Below are 25,514 nucleotides of genomic sequence, written 5' to 3' on the forward strand. Positions count from 1 at the left end.
CCAATTATTTTACTCTGCGCATGTTTATTATGCTATAGCAAGCAGTTATGTCAAAAAATAAAAAGGTCAAAAATTGGCCATTTTTCGAAAATTTCCCTGTACTATAGTACAGGGATTTTTCCAAAAAATAGCCAAATTTCGACCATTTTATTTTCGATAAAACTGGTTACTATAGCATAATTAACATGCGCAGAACCAATTATTCAACTCTGCGCAAGTTTATTATGCTATAGGAACCAGTTGTGTCAAAAAATAAAAAGGTCGAAAATTGGCCATTTTTCGAAAATTTCCCTGTACTATAGTACAGGGATTTTTCCAAAAAATAGCCAAATTTCGACCATTTTATTTTCGATAAAACTGGTTACTATAGCATAATTAACATGCGCAGAATCAATTATTTTACTCTGCGCATGTTTATTATGCTATGGCAAGCAGTTATGTCAAAAAATAAAAAGGTCAAAAATTGGCCATTTTTCGAAAATTTCCCTGTACTATAGTACAGGGATTTTTCCAAAAATTAACCAAATTTCGACAATTTTATTTTCGATAAAACTGGTTACTATAGCATAATTAACATGCGCAGAACTAATTATTCGACTCTGCGCATGTTTATTATGCTATGGTAAGCAGTTATGTCAAAAAGTAAAAAGGTCGAAAATTGGCCATTTTTCGAAAATTTCCCTGTACTATAGTACAGGGATTTTTCCAAAAATAGCCAAATTCCGACCATTTTATTTTCGATAAAACTGGTTACTATAGCATAATTAACATGCGCAGAACCAATTATTCGACTCTGCGCATGTTTATTATGCTATAGGAACCAGTTGTGTCAAAAAATAAAAAGGTCGAAAATTTGCCATTTTTCGAAAATTTCCCTGTACTATAGTACAGGGATTTTTCCAAAAATAGCCAAATTTTGACCATTTTATTTTCAATAAAACTGGTTACTATAGCATAATTAACATGCGCAGAACCAATTATTCGACTCTGCGGATGTTTATTATGCTATTGGTAAGCAGTTATGTCAAAAAATAAAAAGGTCGAAAATTGGCCATTTTTCGAAAATTTCCCTGTACTATAGTACAGGGATTTTTAAAAAAAATAGCCAAATTTCAACCATTTTATTTTCGATAAAACTGGTTACTATAGCATAATTAACATGCGCAGAACCAATTATTTTACTCTGCGCATGTTTATTATGCTATGGCAAGCAGTTATGTCAAAAAATAAAAAGGTCAAAAATTGGCCATTTTTCGAAAATTTCCCTGTACTATAGTACAGGGATTTTTCCAAAAAATAACCAAATTTCGACAATTTTATTTTCGATAAAACTGGTTACTATAGCATAATTAACATGCGCAGAACTAATTATTCGACTCTGCGCATGTTTATTATGCTATGGTAAGCAGTTATGGCAAAAAATAAAAAGGTCGAAAATTGGCGATTTTTCCCAAATTTCGACCATTTTATTTTCGATAAAACTGGTTAATAGATATTTTGGCCATAGAGTACTAATATTTTCCAGATTCTCCTTTTACGTTTCTTTCTGTTTTCATTCCACCAATATGGCGTATGTGATGTCATGTGCAATACAGTAATAGTAATGGGAATTTTTCAAAAATGTGAATTAATTTCTATAGTATTCATAATGCACATTTAGCGCGCCATACACTCTGACTGACTGGAGCTGTATATATACAGTTGTAGTTTACAATGCTTTGGCAGGATCTGGCAGAACTGACACAGCAATGCTTATTGCTTCACATTTAGGAAATGTGGTTTGGGTGACTTTTCACCACCATGGAGAAACATGCTCATTAAAGGCACAGGCATTCACGTTACACCTACAAAAGGAGTTCATCCCCATTGGAAATGTCCCATGCTATGACATCCAGGCCAATCATATACATTGTGTTGTACATCACTTAGTTGAAAATGATATTACAGGCTTGGTTACGTTGCACATGGTAATACAGGCAGATTTAGATGACCAATTCACTTACTACATTCTGCAAGTAACCACACATGCAATTACAATGATATCAAAGTTTAATCTACCTTATGAAATATTGCCAGACCATGCCGATCTTACAGACGGACCAAATGTTGTCTGGTTGCACGGCGGTAACATCATTGTTTATAATGCTACTGATAAATTACAGAGGGTTGTAACTAAATATAACTCAACTGGTGATCTTTTCTGGTCTGGAATGGTTGGCACAGATCTTGTGACAATAGGCAGAATAAAAGAGAAAAATGATGGCATTTTTGTTACCGATCAACACCTGATATCTTTCCCAAGTACCTATCGCTTTATCAAAATACTTTTGAGAGGTGGATTACAAAAGAGTTTGTTCAAACTTATTCCGGATGTTTATGCAGATATTGTTACGGTTGTAAATGTGTGTGATGATTCTGTTATTATCTGCACAAAAGAAAATCAGTTGATATCGTTTAAAAATGGAAAGACCAAGAATCTCTGTCGACTACCATTTAAAGATGCTGTTGCAATGGATGTTGCTGTTGTGGCTGGTGGCAAGAAATTGATTGTCATTTCTTCTCGCTGCTCAGAAGTTTGCTGTGTTTGGTCTAACACTTTTGAGGTATTGTTCACTAACAATGTCAATGATAATCCAAACGTTTTCAGGTTGCATCACGAATAAACGCTAGTAAAGTGAGGTTTTTTACATAAGAAATTATGAAAATATGATTTAGTAATTAAAATTAACACAAAAATCACTTTCGAGGAGCTTTTGCTTTCACAACCAATCGTAGCACAGTAAATAAGTTGTCATGCATTCATGAGCACTCATGTGAATGAAATAGCTTAGTAGACCAGCGATGGAAATGAAAATGGCAGCTATTTGCTCTTGTAATAGAAAAGGTAGTGATTTTTTCTTAGTGCGGAAACATTGGATTTGCATGAACAATTTTTCCTAGTGTTTCACAAATGCTGCTTCAGATATTGTAACTTTTACTTCTTACAGATTGCAGCAAGTTGGAACGGCATCTCCAGAGTCCTTGTAGATGATTTTTACAATTGTGGCAGTGATCAAATTCTTCTTCTTAGCACCAACTCTGTCCACACCAACAACATTTTTACAGGATTTATGTTAACAGATTTACTTTGCTATAACATCAAAGAGGTAAATTTAATTATTCTTGGTCGCAGAAGATAATTAAATTTGGATATCTCATCAGTTCAAATTGTTTACTGTTTATTTTCAGGGTGATGGAGCTGTAGTTGAAGACGGGACTCCTGTTTCACAGAACAACTTGACATCTGCTGTCAGAGCTCTACAAAAGCGAATGCAGGTATACCCTAATAACGTCAAGTATCACACATCTGGCATGAGTTTCACACTTTTTCAACAATCTCAATCTTCATTTTATTAAACCAAACCTTTTTTAAAAAAACTTCAAAAAGTCTATCATTTATGATGCATAGAATCATCAATCCTAGGCCACAATGAGCAAAATAATGTACCATCAGTTGCTATAGTGTAAGCGTCCCCAAACTTTTTGAAATAATATATATTTTTTTCAATAGGTTAGTGTTGCTGCAGTGAAACAAAGCCGAATACAGCTCACAGAAAAAGTTAGAATGATTCATCAATCCCACAAAGCATTAGTCAATATGGCAACTGACATGAATGATAATGCAGATCGTTCAGATCAAATGGTAATGCAATTGAAGTTTACTGGTTTTAAAGTTACTTTTTTTAAATTTTTAACTAATATCGAAAGAATATTTTAAATTAAAATTTACTAATAAATTCTAAATTTTATTTCTATTCAATTTAAAGTCGTTAGTTTGTCTTTATGATGGATTAAGCAACGACAGCATGTGTGGTACTAATACAGTGCAGATAGATAACAAGAATACTGGGTATCATCCTTCTGTTTCCTCACCATGGCAAAGTCTTGTAGGAGATGAGTGGATTGTTGCAATGGAAGTTGAAAACACAACTTGCAAGTAAGTCAAAATACCAAACTTATACAGGTTATAGGCCACAACCAAATTGACTCAATTGGAATAACAGTAACCACCAGTGTGTAACTGCCACAACCAACGCTAAATGTCAAACCATTTGTCTAGGCTATAAAATTGTTTCTCTTTCCAGATCCATTGATAAGTTGGCGATATCCCTGATTCATAGAGATAGTGGCCAACATCCTATTGTCTTCAAAACTAGGAGTAGTCTGTATGTACAAAACAAATTAGAACTCAAAGGAACCATTTTCGAGGAGCCTGTACAGAAGCGTTTGAAACCCCAACCTAACAACCCTAAGCCACTAAAAACTATTTTAAACCCAAATGAACGTGCATTTATATGTGCAGTTACAAAACTACCATCTTTTGTGCAGTCATATTTGGTGTGTAATTTAGAGTTGCACTGGAAATCATGTACAGAGGACGTGTCTCGTCCACTTGAAAGCATCGGTGTTGGAAGCGTTTCTCTGACAGCCTCTGATGTAGCCAAGGGTGGCTTGCAAGTGACTTTGAAAGAATTTTGTGGTATGTGTAGCCCAGCATACAATGTAATAACTAATATATACGTTTTTTTATCTTTCTTGATATTATCATCACAAAAAAAAACCCCAAATGCATTTCTTTGTACTGTAGGTGAGTTGACGGATCATGATGAAATTACCCTCAATGCAGTTCAGCTGCAGACATTCGTGAACATCACAAGTCAACATAGCAACATCAGTCAATTAGACTCATTCATCCAGAATTCATTTAAGTTTCTTCCAATTGCAAACCATGGCTTCATATGTACGTCTGGAGCATTCAGTCTATGCAGAATTTATATCACAGTTCTCAATGCAAAAAGCATATTGGCACAAATTTATACAAGGTATGTAAATTTACTGTATTTTTGTTGTTGTGCTAGATGAGACTTATTCAGACTTAATGTAATATTTTTACTTTTCAGAGACGAGAAGTGTTTACACCTACTTGTCCATTCCTTGCATGACATGCTTCCTGATGATGTCATCATCATGCCAACCCAATCACCAGGACATGTGACCTCTGCAAGTAAAAATGCACTTGATAAACTAGAAGAGGAAATAACTACAAAACTTAAAATTCTAACCACTCACAAATTTGATGAAAATGTGGAATGTGTGAAAGATCATAACGAAGAAAAAACAAAATCTGTAGACGAGTGGAGAAAAGAGTTTGTGAACGAACAAATGTCAACCAAGTGCAACTCATCACCAAAAACAGACAGTCGTACAGCTGTAACCATGGAAATTGAAGACCTGAAACGGAAGGTTGCAACAGACAACGCTTTTATGGAATTTACTATAATTTCAGACGTGTAAACGTACAAACTAAATGAAAAACTAAATGTTTGTAATGACGATTTATTTCAATGTTTTCATTATAAATATAGTATTGTGAACAAATTTAATAAAGACCTGGCAAGAGTAATTACGAACATGATTTATTTTAGACATAATGTGACATAACTGTAAAAAGACAATTCAATAGGTGAAATTAAACAGTAGATTTATACATTTATTCTTAAACCCTGTAACAGTTTATTTGCACCAACTTAATTTCAAATGAAATACAAAAATATAAATTTCAGCCACATTATAAATTCATATGAAGTTTTGTCATTTCTTGTTTAATTATGAATGTATTATAGTTTAAATTCAAGAGCATTGCCAATAGCGACTTGAATTAAAAAGTCATAGCTTGTTTTTCTTCTTCCCTAATGAGGAACTACTTCTATGGAATGCATAATATATTGCTGAACTTAAGCCTTAATAAATAAACATTGTTGAGAAGAGGAACAAATTAATACAGTATATCATTATATCCCATTTTCATGCAAAAACCAATAGTATTAATCTATCTATCTGCCTCTGACGTCTCTAAGCACCACCATCAAGATATAATAGTTTTATAATTATATCTCATGCATAAGGAATATTATTATCTATCTGCCTCTGGGGTCTCCAAGCACCATGAACAAGCATTTTGAAACATCTTCATCCACGGTGATGCTTGTAATGTCTCCCGCCAATCTTGCGGCATCCAGGGCCATTGCCACGTCAAAGTTGTACGCTCTGGATGAGGCATGATCGCCAGATGACGGCCATCTGCGGAGCAGATTGCCGCAATGCCATTGGGCGATCCGTTCGGGTTCAAAGGGTATTCAGTCGTCACTTCTCCCTTGTCATCGACAAAGCGCACTGGCGCAAGATTTTCAGACAGAACTGTGTCTTTTGTTTCTTTGTTTGAAAACTTCATGTGCCCTAGAGAGAAACAATTTGAGTTGAGTATATTTAATTACATTAATAGTTGTACCAAGCTTTCAACCAAGCTAAAATATAAGTTTGCTGGTTTACTAAATATCCATCATTATCAAGAAGTAAATAAAAGACACTATCTAACCTTCTCCATGCTGTGTCCAGACACCAAGCACAGAGCCTTCCATTCCTTTCAGCATTAAAGCAGGGCTTTCATTAATCTTCACAGCAACAAAACGAGACTCAAAACGCTCAGAAAGATTATGAGCAAGATAAACTCCTTGCCGAGCGGATGCTGCGTCTAAATGACAATGAAAAATAATCCATAATAAATATAAATAGTCTGTCAAAAATCGAAAAGTAGTTATAATTTCATTTTACTGGTCAAAGGAACCTGCTTTACACCGGTGACTGTCCTACTACCACTGCAGTACGTACTAGTAATATTCCACATACTACCTTACCTGTAGTAAGCTCCTTGGTGACATCAGGAGCAACCCAGCCTAGCAGGCCCATTAGTTGGCAGCCATTGCATACACCCAGGGAAAAGGTGTCTTTCCTTGCTCTAAATGCATCAAACTGAGCACGCACAGCTGGGTTGAACAAAATAGTTGCTGCCCAACCTAAAATGATAATAAACATTATTTAAATAAACTAGAATAAATATTTATTTAGGTTACTATCTGTCTAATACTAGTATAACACTTGGTTATTGCTAGAGCATGTATCTTTTATCTATCTGTTATGCTACAAAAAGTATAATCAGAAAAGTATACCTTTTGCGGAACCACAAACATCTGCAAAACTGAAGCCGCCAACAAAAACCACTCCACGGAACTGATCGAGGGTGACTTTACCGCAAGCTAAATCTTGCATATTGATGTCCCATGTTTCAAAGCCAGCCATGTGTAGTGTTGAACTCATCTCTCGATCTCCGTTACTGCCTTCTTCACGGATCACAGCAACCTTTGGTTTCATTCCATCTATGGAAGGCCAATTAGTAAAGTGATTATGTATATGAGCAAATGTAATGAGTCAAAATCAACTTGTATTACTACTTAAAAAATAGTAAAATTCACAAGATAATCAATTATTCTATAATTGGTTCTAACCTTTAGAGCATCCATTTTTAACAGAATTCAAATTTGTTGCAACTGGGTCAAAGGTTAATTTAAATGGTGGCGCTGTTCTATTTGCTAAATTGCGTTGCTCCACTTCAACACACTCTGGATTTGCTTGTAGTCTTTCCAATTGAAAACTAGTCTCTTCCCAGATGTCTCTAAGGACAGTCATCTTTTCATTCAAGACTTCTTTCTCATTTACTGAGATAACAACCTATAATTTATGTATAAAATATTCAGATTCATTCTAAAAGCCATCATAAAATGTTTAAATATTGCTTCGATTTTTATTCAAAATTCAAACTTTGTTAAAAAAAATTACTTACCATTGACCCTTGACCTGATCCACTGGAGTGACCAATTACAAAACAAGGAACATTATTGTCAGTGAACTGTCTACAAACTTCCTCACTAACATTAGCTTTTACTTCTAACACTAGTCCCAGTTCTTCAGCAAACAGAATATCAATTGCATTTACTAAAAATAAAAAAGTTTTACTATGCATCACTACTTACGAGAGGCTCTGAAACCATATGAAAGATTAAATTACAGATCCATTCAAGGCATTTGAATACATTCTTAGTACAAGGCAGATTTCTGCAATTTAGAGATAGCATAATGCTTACCACCAGTTTCGGAAAGTTTGACGTCAATACCACAATTCCCAGCGAACGCCATTTCTAATAATGTTGTTACAATACCACCATCGCTAATATCATGACCAGCTGATATTTTTCTATCTACAAAAGGATACAAAATACAAAGTTGATTGTTATTCATATCTCTAAAGCTCTGTCTACGCTATCAAACTTTATGTGACCAAAAATGGACATACACCTAATGATGTCATATCACTACCATATTTGGGCATATCACTACCATATTTAGGCACATCACATTTTGTTGTCAAACTAGTTTGATAGTGTAGACAGAGTTTTATATTATAACTACAAGTAAATGGATTTATTGTAAAGGTCTACTTAATAAGTCTATAAATATGACTACCTCTGATAAGATTTTGCATTGTGTTGAAAGCCCTTACAAACGTTTCTGGTTCATCGAGATCAGGCGAGAATTGGCCGAGTTGATTATAGCACTGAGCGAGGGCGCTACCACCTAAACGGTTATTCCTTTTACCAAATGAAACCCAAAGCAAAGTCCCTGAAATAGAATATTTAAAGCCTTGATTATAAATATACTATATACTTTCTTTATTTAGTTAGTTAATATGATTGTAGTAGCAAAATGTGCAATTTTATATTCACTTTACCTTTACTGTCTGGACATTTAAGGTCAGGGGTCACAGTTGCAGTAATATCCGGGCATGCCACATACACAGACACAACCAATGCACCTAAAAAATGTAATTGATATTGCTAAGTCAATGGCTTTAAATGGATGTATAAATATATTTTCATTTCAAAATATTTATTATTAAAGTGAGTATAAAAGCTTTATTTTAAACAATACAGTAATATAACTCACAAGTTTGTTGTACATAGGACATATTTCCATAAAGGACACAATCACCAAATGATATCATGAATATCTAACCTGGGGCTTTGATCGTTTCAGAGCCTATCCTAGCAGCCATACTCAAAGAGTCCTTCCCACCATCCACAGCAACGCCCAACTTGCCCATCACCTCGCACATGGCCTCGCATGCATCATACAATGCAGCGCCCTCACCAGAGAGCTTCGCTGGCCACATCCAGTTACCGCTACATTTGACATCTTTAAGATCGGATACTCTAGCAAACACGAGATTGGTAAGGGCTTCTCCTACCGACATCCTAGCCCCACAGCCAGGATCCACTAACCCTTTAATAGGCTGCTCTCCAATAGCTGTAGCTGAGCCTACAGTTCCAAAGTGAGAGAGTGCAGTAACAGCAACATCGGCGAGTGGTGTGTGCAGGGGGCCTACACATTGCTGCTGGGCTATCAGGCCAGTGACAGCACGATCAACCTAACACAAACAATTTATTCTGGTTATACACTTTCTATATTCCTTCACACAAATAAGTTATACAATATTAATGATAAAATAGATCTTCACCTTATTAGTCAAGAATCTTTTACTGGCTACTGAAGGAAGACGCAGGACACGGTCGAGTGCACACCGGACAGTCAATCCATCAGGTAGTGTCAACTGTTTCAGTTTTGGTTTGCATCGATCATACTTAAAAACCTGAAGAGAAAAAAAAGATAATTATATATAATTTTACAGGCACAGAGAGAAAGAGACACTATGATATACTGGTAATTATTTTCAAGGGTTAATGATGATGAAATCTGTGAGGTTGAGAAAAAGTTATATCAGCTGAGAATCGAACCCGGAATCTTCTGCCATCACACCACTGGAGCTTTCATGGTATGGTTCAAACTTATTCCCGACACTACTCTACCATCAAGTCTCCATCTTACCTTTTGCGGCATCTTTCCAAGAACCCATTCAAGTTGGAGATCAACTGGATAAGTGAGTGCTGCTCTTTTTTTGCTTGGTGGTTCTGCATCACCCTCACCAGCTTCTACTTTCTTTTCCACTTCAAGACGAATCTGAAACAGAAAAAATATTTTTGTATTGTAAAACTCTTGTCTTTATGCACTCTATATGTGCATGAAAAGGCATTCTTCAAAATTAGCAATACTGTAGTTTTTAAATTTAAAATAAAGTAGGTAAAAGAACTCTGTAAATATTACCTTTCCATCACCTGTAATGTCACCAACAAAAACAGCTGGGCACTTCTCTCTGTCACAAATATCTTGAAGTTTCCCTTGGTCCTCAGATCGTATTAGTATGGCATTGGACTCCTGGTATTCTGCACCCCATAGTTCTAAGGTGTTGATGGTTGGATCACCTAGTTGGAATTCCTTAGCTTTTATAAGAGCACCTGCAGGTTCACATATCTCCTTTAAAACATTACCTGTACACAAAAAATGATTTAATTGGTCAGATTTTAGCCATACTTTGACAAAAAAATGAGTACATTTGACAAGTGTCCCTTTAATAGAGGTTCAATTTTACTTAATAAAATAAGCAACAAAAATAAAATTGCCTGCAACTCACCATTGCCTCCAGCTCCCTGATCATGTATACTACATATAGGGTTTGTATTACCCATCTCAATACACGCTCTAATGACTCGGTTTAATTTCTGTTCCATCTCCGCATCACCGCGCTGCACGGCTTCGAAGTCCAGTTTTTCTGTATTGTCACCTTGAACTTGAATGGAAGATGCAGCGCCCCCACCGACTCCGATACGATAGATTGGTCCACCAAGTTTTACAATCTTCATTCCTGCATAGTAAACATTCATTCATAAATAGTATTAACGTGGAGAAATAAAAACCAAATATTTTATCAGGTTACAATAATCCTACACATAATTTTATGTGACAGACACACATACAGTATCTATGTGGAAAAAACAATAAAAACAGGTACAGTATTTGGTGTTATATTTAGTTTGCGATACAAACCTTTCTCTGCTTCGTCTTTAGTTGCATGCATACTCTCAAGCATCCCAATACCCCCGCTGAACATAATGGGCTTGACCCACTCTCTTCTATCACCTTCAGAAAGCATCATGCCAAATGAACGAGAGAAACCGGTTAAAACGGGTTCACCAAACTTGTTGCCGTAGTCGGATGCACCATTGCTCGCCTCTACAGCAACTGACAGAGCAGATGCCATGTTGCTAGGATAAACCATGTTTTTATCCTCCCATGGAAGGTCATATCCTGTTTAAACAAATGTTCATAACAAATTTTCATTAAATAAACTTAATATAACATTTAGAAAAAGAAATTATGCAATTAAGCAAGCAATTAAGCCTGTTTGCTGTATAATGAATTTAAGTTGGTAAATATCAGGCAAGCGTAACGGTTTATCCTTTATATATATCTGTATATTTGTATATTTTCTCTTGTATTTGTATTTATTTTGATTTTTGAGGGAGAAATAAATTGTCCATAAAGATTACTAAATCTGAAATTTAGATTTCTTTCGATATATATTTTACCTGGAATGTTCAGATTTCCAAAGCAGTAGCCTGCTGTGCCAGCCACTACATGTGCTCCCTTCCCTGCAGCCTGAACATCACGTATTCTACCCCCAGTACCGGTTGTAGCCCCTGGGAAAGGCGCGACCCCAGTTGGAAAGTTATGGGTCTCTGCTGTGAAGATGATATGCCTGAGTGGTTCAGATTCCTCCATCACACTTGCTGACCCGGGATTGGCTGGTTTGAGAACTTTGACCTTATGGCCTTTGATTGCACTGAAAATCAAGTAAACTTAAAGTGAGAAAAACATTTAAAGCTCTGTCTACACTATCAAACTTATTTGACAAAAAAAGTGTAATGTGCCCAAATATGGTAGTGATATGCCCAAATATGGTAGTGATATGACATCATCATGTCTATATATGGGCACATCACATTTTTCACATAAAAGTTGACAGTATAGACAGAGCTTTAGGCAATACTTTGTGGTTCAACAAAATCTGAATGAATATCATTTACAATGGAAATTATACCTATTTTATGGGCTATTTTATGACAGCGTCAAAAACTAGTAACTTGAGGCATCATGCCCAATTCTTTCCAGCACAACAAAATTAATATAAGAGTCATAGACACCATTCCAGTAAACCCATGTGATTCGGTTTGATGGAATATATGGATATAAAACATGAAAGCCACGTAAAATGTTAAGAGACCTGCTGTTATCAGAGAATTTAATGACGTTGTTATCATTGCTGGTATCTTGCGTTGACATCACCATCTTGAATAAAGACTGATCTTTTTCTTCTCCATTAATTACCATCTTACCCTTGAAAAACCAATGACGACTATGCTCACTAGAAAGAAAACAGAAAGCAAGAGAAAAACATTTTTAGGAATATTTTCTTGAATTTCCAAATACAGTCATGAACGCTGAGAAATTTTGCATAGGTAAAAAGAATTTAAGCAAAGAATGATCTATGTCTTTCCCATGATTAAAGATATTATTTTACCTTATTTTATGCTAGGACAATGTCACAATGGTTTTTCACCTGTTTTTTTTTTTTTTTTTGACTGTTTTACTTCATCATTTCGATTTAGCTATTTTGCCTATTCTATTTATATCTCATCACTGACATACTCACAGCATTGCAATATTTTCAATAATTTAGGTTTATGTATATTAAATAAAGATATATTACTTTTACAAGACACTCAAGAATGTAAATAAATATTCACGACCATCATTCCCAGATGGTAAAACTTCATGCGATTAAAACTAAAGTGCTTTGTACCTGTTAGACTGAGCCAAGTCAAAGAGTTCAACGCTTGTTGGATTACGTTTAACCTTGTCAATAAACATGTTGGTGTAAAAGTCTAGATCCCACGCATCAAAGGCAAGTCCTGCAATAAAAATTAATACAAAATGTTTAAAATGAAATATTAATAATAGAAATCTTCATTACCCATTCATTGGTCATGACAATTCACTTTATACATGCAATAACAATGAATTCATAAATGAACAATTTATGCGCAGACAGATTAAATAATTACTGTACAGTATATCCTCGAGTATAAACCCACTTCGGGTCTACTCCCACCCCCTACTTTATGTCTAATTTCACAAACAGGCATATCCCTGGGTATAGTCCAAGTATTGGCTTTTGGTCTGGATGTAGACCTCTCTCTATCTAGGTCAGATGAGTTTTTACAAGAAATGCATACCAATCATTTTTTTCATGAATCAGGTTTTCCCGGGTATAGTCCACCTACCCCGCAAAGTTTCATGTTCTCGGGGGTGGGATTATGCCAGAGGATATGCAGAAAATCATACAGTAATACTGACTGGTTACTGGAATACATTTAAAAGAATAGAAAATCATGCTGGACTTTCAGGTAATGTAATCTTAATAGTGTAATGGTGTACAGTATCAAAACAAAGTAAAAGCTAAGTTAATACATAGATACAAGATGCAATAGGATTCACAAAATACAGGAGTTTAACAAAGGTCAGAGTTCATCTATACTTGAGAAACGTGATTCACAAAAACATAAAGAGTGTTACAATCACCTAATTCTTTGTTTGCCTTTTCCAGAGCGACTTTCCCTTCACCTACAACATTAATTTCAAAGACTTCTTCTGGTTTAGCTTTAATTTCAAAGCTGCTGATTGGTTCATGGTAGCGACATTCCGTCATACGATCATGAAGTACGGCTACCAGTAGTTTCTCTTCTTCGGGACTGATAGACGCACGAATGCCATACTCGTCGGCTACGTTTATAAGATAGCGAATGGAACGCTCAATACGAGTCACATTGTTGATTCCAGCCGATTGGCAGATTGAGACAGCATTTGTTGACCAGGCCGTAGAGAAGTTCAACCTGTGTGTATAAAAATTCAATTTATTATTTCATATACAGTAGAGTACATCAGCCATGCATTTTTATGCCCACCTTTCTTGAACACAAACTTTGGAAGTTGACATTGCAAATGACAGTGGATTAGCTTTATTCTTAATTAAATTAATTTATGCCTATTACCTTATTGAACAAAACAAACTATGACTTTTACTTTTTCAGATATTACCTACTGAATAACATACAGTATTACTTATTACTTATTCTCAAACCAACACTAACACTGTATGACTAAACGAGAAGGTTAATTAAAACATTTTCTAACCTAGGCCCAATTTCAATCAGAAGTCCATCAGGTTCTTGATCATCTTCAACTACGATTGACTTGGTCAGCAGGCTAAATTCTTCAAAAGGGGTACCCAAGATCCATTGTATTTTCTTCTGTTCTTCACCACTCAGGCAATCTATGAAAATAATATACAGTTTATGTTTTCAAAATAATATTAGTTGGTTGGGCAAATTGGGTTTTTTTTCAAATTAAGAAGCCTAAAAAGGAAGATTACCTACCTCCGTTTACTGCCACATTAAAACAAATTTCTGTTTTTAAATCTTGTAATTTAGAACTTTCCAACTGCTTGGCTAATTTCTTCCACAAAACATTTGAAGCCCCTGGGAGTAATGCTGGACTTTTATAAAAGCGAGTAATGATAGTCATATTCTTTAAAAAAAATAAATTATTAGATCTATATTAATTATTATTTTATATATTATTATTCATGTTTAAACTATATGACTAAATTAATTTTATCCTAATACAGTAGGCCTATAAGTATATTTAGATAGGCCTAGATCCATGGCTGATTAGATGATAGGCCTGGCCCTATTATATTTAATGTTCAATCATTTTTATTAGGCTATTACTACTAGCTTCTTTCTATATGTATATAGGCTAGGCTATATTTATATGTAATAACTCGGGTTTTACGCCAAAAACCACGAGCCTACTTTTATTTAGTAGTAGGCCTAGGCCTAGGCCTAGGCGGCGCTACTGCAGTTTCGCACCACACTGTTATATCTTCCATTTCTCACCTAATTTTTTTTCTCACACCCACATCATACAATTTTGCCATTATGTAACATGTTCCCATGATTTAGCCACCGTTATATTACCTTTATCACAATAAAAAATGCCTTTCAAAACAGCTCCTTTTCCTCGAATACTTCATCGAACTGTGGCCATTTTAGAATCAGAAAATTGCCAGAAATCAATGTATGTTTTATTTTCTGTTTTTATTTTTAAACTGCAGAGTGTGGTTTTTATAAAGAACCAGCTGTACATATCAAAACGGCGACGATATGAGTCCATACATATAATATTTAATTTTTTTTTAAACAATTCAGTTTTTTAAAAATCATAAACCATATTTAAATATTATTTGAATAATGAAATATTAATTTAACCTCTATTTCGACAGCCGAAAACATTTCTTGCCTTTCAAAACTAAATAGGCCTATTATTATATATGTGTAATCGGATTTTATAACACTGCCCTCTATAGTTTCTACCAATTTTGGGGAAAATGAAGCATACATTCTGGCAGTTAAGTGATAAATATAAGATGGCGAACATTTTTGCAGTGTGTTGACAGCGAGTTCAGTATCGTTTAAAATGTTTTGAAAAGTATTGTTATTAAAAAAAAATTACTTCGTAAGTGGTCGAATCGTATAAACATGTTACATAATATTATGTTGTGAGTGTGAAAAAGGAAAGTTTGGGTGAGAAATGGAAGATATAACAGTGTGGTGCGAAACTGCAGTAGCGCCGGCCTAGGCGGCCTACATACATGATTCCCGCACTTCCATCGTTCATTTCATTCATTAATTAGGCCTAGGCCTACCCGAAATTGTGTGTGGCGCCTATCATTTTTTAGTCATCAGAAAGTGCACTAATAAAAAAACAGATACACAGTAAGTAATCAATATTTTAACACACAAACAAAAAATGAAACCAACTTACAGTATGTTTAGAACGGGGCTAAGCTTTCAAAAAAATACTGTACTACTCTCTCCCGCGAGCGTAAACATTTATTTAATCCACATGTGTTCGGTACGGTCTGATGATTTTGAAGAGCGCCACCAATAATTTAGTAAGTGAGTCAAAGGGTTGATACGAAGAAATAAATGTCATTGAATGATATATCGCATAATAATAAAGTAATAATAATTATAATCGAATGAAGAAATGATACATTTATTCTATAATATCATTCGCAACAACAAAATTTACACAATCAATTGACTCATTTCAAATCATGAACGACGCGAGTTGCGTAACCTTTCAAAGGTTGATTTGATTGACTAGGAGGCTCCAAATATCTACGAAATAATGTTATCCGAGATACAGAACAAAAATTTGTAAACCAATTGAATATTTTTTAATGACAGTAAATATGAAAATGTGTGTTTATTGGAGTGTGCATATCCATTCAACAGTATCGACTGTAAACAAACTATCTAAGGCCCAATTTCACTCGGCATCTAACTCTACTGACCAAAGCAAAAGTATAATGACTTAAATTCACTCACCTGTGTGTTGTTTAGGCCGGATTACTATGTCTGCCGCCATGATAAATAGACCTAAACCAGAGAGTTGGTATAGCCGCCGGCTATAAAATCTTTGAAATAAACTCTTCTCCCCGAATGGATCGCCTCTTTTTTAAAGAAACAATTGAAAGTCCCGGTGATGGTATGTTGTGCACCGAATATTCAAATTAGTATTCTATGAACACAATATGATTGGCTGATCAGATTCCAATTCTAAAAATAACCTCTCGTCTCTCTCATCTGAATGGTCGGGGTATCTTCTTCTTATTGACAGTGATTTATTGGCAGTTAGCGGGAGTAAGCCAGACTACTACTATTAATCTGAAGGCGAAGTTCGTTTCTTTTACCGTTGCAATTTATTGTAGAAAAACTACAAGCGAAGGTATAACATGAGTATTTGTAAGAAAGTAAGCGCCTTTCGTTTGTTTGTTTGTTTGTTTTTGTTATAATTTGTAATTGAGCAATTTTAGTTTCGTTCCATATCTATTACGTTATCTATTACGTAATGACAAACCACTGTTCGAATAGTCCATCGCTTGTGATTGATCGAATCACTTTGCGTTGCGTCGTAAGTGGGAACCAAGCTTAAGCTGTTTTGAATTCTAATTTCAAAAATCCAATAGTCATCTGTGAAGAATTGATAAGTAACACTATTATATAGGTTTACATCACGCATTTGTATTATATTTATTTTTTTCAGTTATTGAACAATTTAAGTGTATGTTGTTTCATAGTTTGCTATTTATTACGGTCGACTGTGTCTATATAAAATGTTTAATTTGACAAAAGTTTGACAACTCTCAACGTGGAAAAAATGAAATCGGGAGTTCTTATAAAAGCATGTCCGAACAATAGAGGACGCTATAACGTTTTGAAAAATATACCAAACCATAGGAGGCGCTATGCATCAGTGATACTGATAGCAAAGATAGTGTACACTATCTTTGCTGATAGTACTGTATGTTTTCTATTCTCTAGAGCCTAGTACTGTATTAATAAATTAAAATTTGTTATACATTAGCAGGAATTCATTTTTTGTTTATCCAAAATTATCGGGAGAAACTGCATTTTAGCAGGAGATGACAAAATATATAGAGTATGGGGAGATATCTGAAGACTTTCGCGATTTAATCAAATACAGTATTCATAATTACCGTTATATTAATGAAAGCAAGACAGATTCTGTTTCACTACCCTGAGATTGCATTTATTTTTATCAAAATTTACAGCCAATTCAGAAAGCTCAAGCATCTATTATTTCAGGAATAAAAAAAAAGAAAACTACAATTTTAAAAGTTTTGTAGTAAATGTGACATCAATTAATGTACAGTCATGATGCAAATCGTACAGCAGTTTCCATTTTAATATAGTGTCTAAGTTTACAAATATTGTATAAAATATTGTACAGTATTAAGTGCTATGCTTGTATTAAAGGTTATATGTATGTAGGGGTCACAACACTGAAATACATAACACAATACAGTCACACACACAACTATTGCATATGACATCTATTGGCGACATTCTAAACATGTTATTTAATATCACACAATGTAGGTAAACATTTTCTAAAAGATTTTGTATATACTGTTCATACCATTATTAAAAAGCCATATGACAACATAGTAAAAATGATAAAATATTTTGACATAGTGTTTAACACAGTAATTTAATTACATACTAATTAATGTTGAGATAAGAGAGATAATTAATGCTGTAACAACACAATACCTGACATTTGTGTGTGCTTTAAAATGAAACAAAAGTTAAACATTTAAAAATATACTGGAAATCCAATTATGACAGTTAATAAAATTGATATTCTATATGATTAAGTATTTAGTGCGATTCATATTTTTAAAATTCTAAAGTCTTCAACAAAAATGTAATGTCAGCCTAGTAGCAACTCTATGCCTGTATGTCATAGCATAGAAGTTTATCATGCGAAGTACACAATCTATGTTATTGTATTAATCTCTGCAACATTTTTAAAATGAGAGAGTCACAATAAATTCTAAAAATCAAATCTAAATAGATTTCATAAATTATTTAACTTGCAATCCGGAAAAAAATAAATTCTGAACCGTTTTTGACTATTTTTGAAATAGCATAGCTGCATACAAAAGTGAATGATACTGTAGTCTTTCCCGCCTTAATTTTTTATTTTAAAATTTCTATTTGTGGTCTTTCTTGTGCTTTTTATGTTTGTGATGATGTCCACTTTTTTCTTTCTTTCGTTTACGCTTTTCATGTTTCTCACCGCCGCTATCGCTTTGAATTATTTTGCGTTCTTTGGTTTCGTTATAATCAGCTGACTGTTGGTCCATTTTATCGCTTTCTTTTCTTTCATTCACTTCATCTTTTCTTTCATCCACTTTTTCCTTTCTTTCATCTATTTTTTCCTTTCTTTCATCTATTTCCTCCTTTCCTTCATCCACTTTCTTTTTTCTTACAACTTCAGTTTCTACATCATTGTTTAACATATTTTTATTGTCAAAATTGTTGTCTTTTTCCCATATTTCTTCCTTTTCACTAATTTCCTTTGTTTCTCCATTTTTTTCATTCTTACTAACATGTTCATGTTTGCTTTTCTTTGCATTTTTACCTTGATTTTCCCCTAAATTGTCAATTCTTTCATCGCTCTCTGTTTTTGAACTGCGGTGCATCTTTTTTTTCTTTCGTTTAATTTTTTCCCCATCATCTCTTCCCTGTTTAGTCTTTTTATAATCCAATATTTCATTCTTCTCTATCCAAATATTTTTCGCAGTGGAATCTTTTTCTCCTTTCATCTTCTCAAAAGTTTCTTCTTTATCATTTAAATTACAATCTTCCTTTTTCTTTTTTTGAGTACAATTCTTGTTTATTTCTGTTATTGCATCTAAATTAAGTTGTTTATTTCCCTCTTCAATGCCTTGCTTATTACTTTCTGGCAATGTCATCACTTCACAATCTTCTGAATTTTCTTTCTTCACATCAGACTTACTTGTATCTGGCAAAGGTATAGTAGCAAGGTCTATCTTATATGTTTCTTTATTTTTACTTTTGTGCGATTCCTCTGTCTCTTCAGCGTTTGATGACTTTCTTTTGTCATCAATTTTCCTGCTCGTTTCTTCAGTTTGTTTTCTATCAACTTTATGAGAACTTGTTTTTTGTCGGTGCTCATCCAAGGACGACTTGCTGGACAAACGTTTTCTTTCTCGTTCTGGTGATTTTCCTCTACTTCTATCTCTCCTGTCAAAGGAATTCTTTCTTTTGTCTTTTCTTTCTGGTGATTCTTTCCTTCTGTTGCGACTATTTGTTTCGTTTCTTGTGTCGTGTTCTGGGGAGTGTCTTCTTCGGGATTCATTTCTTCCTACTTCACTCAAATGAGGGCGGTCTTTCATAATGTGGTCCGGTGATGGCCTTCTTCCTGGGCGTTTTCTGTCTCTATCCAAATGTCTGTAATCTCGCAAGGTACTAACTAAAGTATTTGCTAAGAACGTCTTGTTGGCAGACCCAATGCCCTTATTCCTAAAAAAAAAGATTATTAATTATTTATTTCATAGAAATTGTAAAGCAATAAATGATTAGTAGACACAGGTTAAACAAACTTCAATATACAATTTCAAAATACAGTACTGTACTATAACATAAAATACTAATTAACAACTTTAAAGATGAAGATTATCTTATATAAAATATTAATGTAATGATTGCATAGTAACTAATGTAAAACATATGTAATAATCATTAGACTAGAGTATTATATTAGTTATTTCCAAGTCCTATATTACAATTTATATTATACACATACCATCCCATTGCACCCATAGTATCAGCTCTTTCTTTGGCACGTTTAGTCTCCCGAAGAAGCTCCTCCATTGCCAACCTGCAAAAAAAAGAAAAATCATTTTTTTACCGTTGATTTGTACTTTCTATTATAAAAATTATATTTTATAATTTTATATTATCTTATTTTTATTTATCATCCATATTATATATTCCAGTTCTATTGTTCCCACCAGTCACTGTTCGTTAGCCAGCAGATCTAGGCCTAGACTAGAGATTAGACGAGACCTCCGCAGCAACCCTCCGCATAGACTGCATTAGCTAGTAATAGTAGGCTAGGCTACCATCAAACCGCAAACTACGCTATTTGGGCCTAGCGTAGCCAGGAACGGACTGCCTAGCTAGCCGCTTCCAGGCGACAAACTATGAATACACAACACTACAAACCTTTCTATTTCGTCAGCCATTGTATTGAGTCTAGTGAAAAGATAATATTATTATAATTTATATCCTAAAACATGATTTTATAATTATTTTTCTAGCGACAACACGCGAAAAACGGCAAAAAATGAATCTCGAGCGAGTCCGCAGTGTAGTTCGGTTGTTCGTGCATGTAGCATTTTATAAACTCCACCAAAAATGGTTTTGAAAACTGGTGTCAGTATAGTACCAGAATGCTGCAGTACAATACAACATGTGATGCAGTTTTCAAATCCAGAATTTCATAAATTTGGCTTGAAATTTTCTTGATGCTTAAAAACACAAATAATATTTTGTTTGCAATAACAGTACTCACGTTTGGTACCAGCAGATGAAATATTGACATCTTTGGCAGTACCATGATGGAGTATATTCCATGGCAGTATAATACAGTATTAATAAGACTCACAAATCATCAATTCCAAAAAATCTCATAAAAGACAACTTAAATCTCTATTTTTTAATATTATTAAACATTACAAACAATAAACATACAGTATGGTGTACAGTGTTTTTCCAAAGTGCAAAATTTAGGTTGGTCTATATACATCATTTGGATATTAGCCTTAAGTTAATAACAACATTTTTAAAGCCAAATAAACGATGCTCAATCAAATGTTAAACTGTTACCTCGAAACAAAAGTTGCGATTCATATAGTTATTGCCACAGAGTGACAGCAGAATGTCTAGACACTACACATGTGAAATGGGTTGTGTTCGCACAAAGTGATTATACATACTACTACTGTACTACACATGTTAGTTGAATTTTCTGGAGGCAAACAAAATTGAAATGAACATTTCTTGGAGCTAACATTATGTGAAGATAGTACATGTCCACATTTTATGCAAAAATGCTGTTTTTATAAAACCACTACGCAGTTAGTATCACTTTCAGGCATCACTAACAATAAGATTTAAACATGAAGCGCTCTTTCAACAGTAAGAATTATTGCTAATTAAGCTGTGAATTCAGTAGCTGCATCTTTTGCTAAGGATTCACCAAGAGATATGACAACAAGAGGTGAAAGTTCAACCATACGGTCTACCATAGCCGGCAAGTTTGAGCCATCAGCAGCTTCAGAAATGTTGTGGTATACTGTCTGCTGCTCGGAAGGGTTTGCCTCGATGATTCCAACTATCTCTTCTACAGCGGTTGCAGATTCCTGGTACAATGCTGGAACAGTGACAGAGATCTGTTTATCAATACTTCCACCACTGATCTGTGCATCAACACTGCCACCAGTGATCTGTGCATCAACACTGCCACCAGTGATCTGTTGATCAATACTGCCACCAGTGACCTGTTTATCAATACTGCCACCAGTGTTTTGGGGTGCAGTTCCCTGACTTGCCTTGAGCAGCTTACGGGCTCTCTTTTTTAATGTTGATACTATAGGCAATGTAAAAACTTTACAAAGCTCTGCATACGCTTTCGGGCTTTCCTTGTACACTTTCATCGCCAGTGACATTACACCCTCTTTATACCGTCTGCCCTCTTTCTTATTAACTCCAGTTATCTGAGATACAAAAAAATCTAGAGTTGTTCCACTAATATGGTTTTTAGCTAGCTTTATTAAATGCTCCTCAGAATTATCGCATTCTATCGTCTTCGACACTTTATCTTTTAGAGCTTCTACTCTTTTTCGAAGTCGGCATATTTGTACTCGTTGTCTTCTAGAAGTTTTTTGGGAATCTAGACACCGTTTAACCAATGTTTGCATTTTGTATCTCTCCATCTGGTGGCTCAAAATTTCTTTTTCCATCTCTTCCCTCTCACTTAGCAACGATTGTATCTGCTGCTGATCTTTGGTCAGCTGAGGTTTTTGATTCGGTGATTGAACGTAGGCAACTTGTTCTATAGGTACAACTGAAATAAACATATAACAGTATTAAATATAACAATATTAAATATAACAGTATTAAATATAACAGTATTAAATATAACAGTATTAAATATAACAATATTAAATATAACAGTATTAAATATAACAGTATTAAATATAACAATATTAAATATAACAATATTAAATATAACAGTACTAAATATAACAGTATTAAATATAACAGTATTAAATATAACAGTATTAAATATAACAGTATTAAATATAACAGTATTAAATATAACAGTATTAAATATAACAGTATTAAATATAACAGTATTAAATATAACAATATTAAATATAACAATATTAAATATAACAATATTAAATATAACAGTATTAAATATAACAGTATTAAATATAACAGTATTAAATATAACAACATTAAATATAAAAACATTAAATATAACAATATCAAATATGCATATACAAAACAATACTATGAATACAGGTGCAAAGATTGTGCAGAAGATAATATTACTCTATTATTAACATCATTACATTTTAAGAAAATGATAACCACTGTACACTGTTTTGGTATCACTAGTTTAACATTGTAAAGCTGCTTGTTTATCTGATAATAATCTCTCCCTAAATATTATACTACAAACATTTACATGATGTACGCCATTTGAAACACAGACATGTAAAGCTCGTCTACACTATCAAACCACAACAGTTTGACAAAAAATTTGGTAGTGATGTGCCCAAATATGGTAGTGATATGACATCATCCATTGGTCACATTTTTTGTCACATAATAAGACAAACTTAAGGTTTGTTTGATTATATTAAAAACATGGCTTTGATAAATAGTTATAAAAAAAGTTTTTTCATTTAAAATGATAAAACAACTAGGAAAATACTTTACCTATTGTACTCTGTTGGTTTTTTCGTTTGTCCACATTTAGCTTCTGGATAGTGACAGTATTTGCGGGTTTGTTTGTTTTATCCAGAACTTCCCTCAGGATAATCACAGGATTGTTGTTTCTCTTTCGTACATAATCGTGATCTTTGAAGATTGAAGCACCTTTGTAGAAAAAATGAATATTTTTTTTCAATTTTGATACATAAAAAAAAAACTGAAATTGGGGAGACCAGGGCCAACCTAATTGAACTTAATCCCTCTAGCTGCTTGTTTATTGGTAAAATAAGTAAGGAATATATACATTTTGAATCAACTATGAATGTCTACAACTTTGCAGAAAATGATTTTTTCACGCTGCTGCTCTAGCCAGCTACGTCCCATGAGGACTACTCATTCAGATATAAAGCAAGTAGCAGTTATAGTATCTAAGGCAGTTTTGCGACTTTGTAAACTCAACTATAATTTATAGATCCCAGCTGTTGGACCCAAAAAAACGTCTATGAGGGTTCACGGTTAAACGATTTTGGATTCTCACCCTTTGATTGGTTGACGTGAATCTCTAGAGGGTATTCAGTTGCATGCCTTGAGGTCACACATACAGCACATTTAAGTTCAAAATTGACCATTTTTAAATGGGCATGTGATTCATAGAACTATCTTTGATTTGTATGTATTTTTGGGATTGAAGGACATCTTTTTAATAATTAATCATAAATATATCTGAAGAAAGAACAATGATTAATTTTAAAATGTCGAGCAGCATTTTTTGTAAGAAATATTTTCAAATTCAAATTTTTTCAGCACTTTATTCAGAGAACATTTTCGCCAGTGTTGCATAGACAAATGTGTAGAAAGAAATTGAAATTGCAAATTAGCAGAAAAAGCAATTTTCATATATTTTTAAAAATCAAATATGATGCATTTGCATAGAAAAGACTCGCATTTCATATTATCAACAATGATATAAATTGTAATCGTTAAATATTTACTTCTTTTATTTTTAATTTTGTTCTGTGGCATGTTGTTATCTTCCTCATTTTGTACTCCGGCCACTAGCATCTCCTCATTTTGTACTCCGGCCTCTAGCATCTCATCATTTTGTACTCTGCTGGCCACTACCACCATCTCCTCATTTTGTACGCTGGCCACTAATGTCTGCTCGTTTTGTACTTTGGCCACCAACTTCTGCTCATTTTGTACTTTTCCCACAAATACCCGTCTTTTTGGTAATCTTCGTGGCGGATTTGGAACATCAAAGAGAGTCGGAATTGCATTCCAAACCAGTTTATTGGAAAATTTGAATTTCTGGGATTCTTCAAAATGTTCTGCACATAATCTACAATTTCTGTGCAAATATTCAGAACATTTCCCCCTGTAGTCTTTCCTTCTGCAGTTGTCAACCCATACAGCACACCTATATAAATTAAACAGTAAATAAAACATAGAGAGTAATACTTTTATTATCAATTCCTTTTATTTAGTTGCTCACTGTCAGTGTCACTTTAGTCTGGTAATCGTTTCTAACTGCACTTACTACTAGGCTAGTAGTAGCCTGCCCTCTATTTACTTAGTTAGGAGTTTGCTAACTATAATTTCTAGACTCCAGTACAGGCCTAGCTACGGTCCCTCCTTTATAATAGTGGTGGGTATAGACTAGGCAAGTCACGTAACGTAGTGTTCGACCACTCGCCTAGCCCAGCCTAGTTAGTAATCTGGGCTGTAGGCCTAGGCCAAAAGGGCATCCGGCTAAAAAGCCCAGCAGCAAGCTACTGCCGGAACCGCTACAGAGACTGAACGGTGGACCTGAATACTGAAGGCGCCCACTCCCGGCGGGTCCACGTAATACATTTTATTTGTCGTCACTAAATGACAGTAGAAAACTTTCTTCACCTTTCTTTGTCTTTTGGAAACCTGTAAAATGGTATTTTACTTCCTAGGCCTTTAGGTCTTTTGTTTTTGCAATTTATTGCCGCACAGTAAGCAGATCCAGCAACCATAGTTAAAACGCAGTTTGTCTAAACGTCGTAACTCTCAAAATGCTCTTAATTCAAAATGGCGGCCGTTTTGGCTATACTGGTCGATAGATGGCTCCCTTGCTGATTTTCCCAGGTACGTAATATTTAATGCAAGTTTTGTATTGAATTGATACGTGTAACT

The 25,514-nt window shown here is 34.3% G+C and overlaps 4 protein-coding genes across 6 annotated transcripts; 1 reads left to right on the top strand and 3 right to left on the bottom strand.

Moving 5' to 3' along the window:
* The first annotated feature begins 1,701 nt into the window (after positions 1-1,701).
* On the top strand, positions 1,702-5,713 carry LOC144843812 (Fanconi anemia group B protein-like). Its single transcript, XM_078700763.1, has 8 exons — positions 1,702-2,603; positions 2,988-3,146; positions 3,229-3,315; positions 3,551-3,682; positions 3,807-3,976; positions 4,125-4,519; positions 4,628-4,862; positions 4,941-5,713. Exons 1-8 carry the CDS (start codon positions 1,749-1,751, stop codon positions 5,332-5,334), a joined length of 2,427 nt encoding a protein of 808 aa, XP_078556889.1. The 5' UTR covers positions 1,702-1,748; the 3' UTR covers positions 5,335-5,713.
* LOC144843811 (phosphoribosylformylglycinamidine synthase-like) lies at positions 5,416-15,841 on the bottom strand. The gene is made up of 22 exons (XM_078700762.1): positions 15,772-15,841; positions 14,322-14,472; positions 14,080-14,218; positions 13,468-13,778; positions 12,689-12,797; positions 12,110-12,250; positions 11,415-11,668; positions 10,873-11,133; positions 10,460-10,690; positions 10,093-10,316; positions 9,817-9,948; positions 9,449-9,580; positions 8,947-9,358; positions 8,663-8,746; positions 8,398-8,553; positions 8,019-8,132; positions 7,718-7,869; positions 7,383-7,605; positions 7,047-7,253; positions 6,735-6,893; positions 6,416-6,571; positions 5,416-6,276 (listed from the first exon to the last, which is right to left on the bottom strand). Exons 2-22 carry the CDS (start codon positions 14,467-14,469, stop codon positions 5,954-5,956), a joined length of 4,068 nt encoding a protein of 1,355 aa, XP_078556888.1. The 5' UTR covers positions 14,470-14,472; positions 15,772-15,841; the 3' UTR covers positions 5,416-5,953.
* Positions 15,842-17,538: 1,697 nt separating this feature from the next.
* On the bottom strand, positions 17,539-20,752 carry LOC144842582 (uncharacterized). The gene is made up of 3 exons (XM_078699035.1): positions 20,574-20,752; positions 20,152-20,226; positions 17,539-19,868 (listed from the first exon to the last, which is right to left on the bottom strand). The coding sequence occupies exons 1-3, from the start codon at positions 20,591-20,593 to the stop codon at positions 18,533-18,535; spliced, it is 1,431 nt and encodes a 476-aa protein (XP_078555161.1). The 5' UTR covers positions 20,594-20,752; the 3' UTR covers positions 17,539-18,532.
* A 299-nt stretch (positions 20,753-21,051) lies between these two features.
* LOC144841884 (uncharacterized) lies at positions 21,052-25,390 on the bottom strand. Of its 3 annotated transcripts, none has more exons than XM_078698168.1 (5): positions 25,248-25,390; positions 24,451-24,771; positions 24,347-24,420; positions 23,361-23,519; positions 21,052-22,476 (listed from the first exon to the last, which is right to left on the bottom strand). In XM_078698168.1, exons 1-5 carry the CDS (start codon positions 25,352-25,354, stop codon positions 21,566-21,568), a joined length of 1,572 nt encoding a protein of 523 aa, XP_078554294.1. In that variant the 5' UTR covers positions 25,355-25,390; the 3' UTR covers positions 21,052-21,565. The 3 variants fall into 3 exon arrangements, with proteins under 3 accessions (XP_078554294.1, XP_078554295.1, XP_078554292.1); XM_078698169.1 differs by having other exon boundaries at positions 21,052-21,783; positions 21,898-22,476; positions 24,347-24,771; XM_078698166.1 differs by having other exon boundaries at positions 24,347-24,771.
* Between the last annotated feature and the right edge of the window lie 124 nt (positions 25,391-25,514).

This window comes from Antedon bifida, chromosome 5, assembly GCF_963402885.1.
Source record: "Antedon bifida chromosome 5, ecAntBifi1.1, whole genome shotgun sequence".
In the NCBI taxonomy this organism is placed as follows: Eukaryota; Metazoa; Echinodermata; class Crinoidea; order Comatulida; family Antedonidae; genus Antedon; species Antedon bifida.

What these genes read in the sequence shown, in the direction of transcription:
- LOC144843812 (XM_078700763.1), top strand. Translation starts at nt 1,749, where the DNA reads ATGCTTATTGCTTCACATTTAGGAAATGTGGTTTGGGTGACTTTTCAC. An exon ending in TTTGGTCTAACACTTTTGAG is followed by an intron (nt 2,604 to 2,987) that starts GTATTGTTCACT and finishes TACTTCTTACAG; the next exon opens with ATTGCAGCAAGTTGGAACGG. An exon ending in CTCTACAAAAGCGAATGCAG is followed by an intron (nt 3,316 to 3,550) that starts GTATACCCTAAT and finishes TTTTTTCAATAG; the next exon opens with GTTAGTGTTGCTGCAGTGAA.
- LOC144843811 (XM_078700762.1), bottom strand. Translation starts at nt 14,469, where the DNA reads ATGACTATCATTACTCGCTTTTATAAAAGTCCAGCATTACTCCCAGGG. An exon ending in TCAGGGAGCTGGAGGCAATG is followed by an intron (nt 10,317 to 10,459) that starts GTGAGTTGCAGG and finishes TTTTGTGTACAG; the next exon opens with GTAATGTTTTAAAGGAGATA. An exon ending in GATCAGGTCAAGGGTCAATG is followed by an intron (nt 7,606 to 7,717) that starts GTAAGTAATTTT and finishes CATAAATTATAG; the next exon opens with GTTGTTATCTCAGTAAATGA.
- LOC144842582 (XM_078699035.1), bottom strand. Translation starts at nt 20,593, where the DNA reads ATGGCTGACGAAATAGAAAG. An exon ending in ATGGCTGACGAAATAGAAAG is followed by an intron (nt 20,227 to 20,573) that starts GTTTGTAGTGTT and finishes TTTTTTTTGCAG; the next exon opens with GTTGGCAATGGAGGAGCTTC. An exon ending in ACTATGGGTGCAATGGGATG is followed by an intron (nt 19,869 to 20,151) that starts GTATGTGTATAA and finishes CTTTTTTTTTAG; the next exon opens with GAATAAGGGCATTGGGTCTG.
- LOC144841884 (XM_078698166.1), bottom strand. Translation starts at nt 25,354, where the DNA reads ATGGTTGCTGGATCTGCTTACTGTGCGGCAATAAATTGCAAAAACAAA. An exon ending in TTTCCAAAAGACAAAGAAAG is followed by an intron (nt 24,772 to 25,247) that starts GTGAAGAAAGTT and finishes TAATTTATATAG; the next exon opens with GTGTGCTGTATGGGTTGACA. An exon ending in AAACCAACAGAGTACAATAG is followed by an intron (nt 22,477 to 23,360) that starts GTAAAGTATTTT and finishes TGTTTATTTCAG; the next exon opens with TTGTACCTATAGAACAAGTT.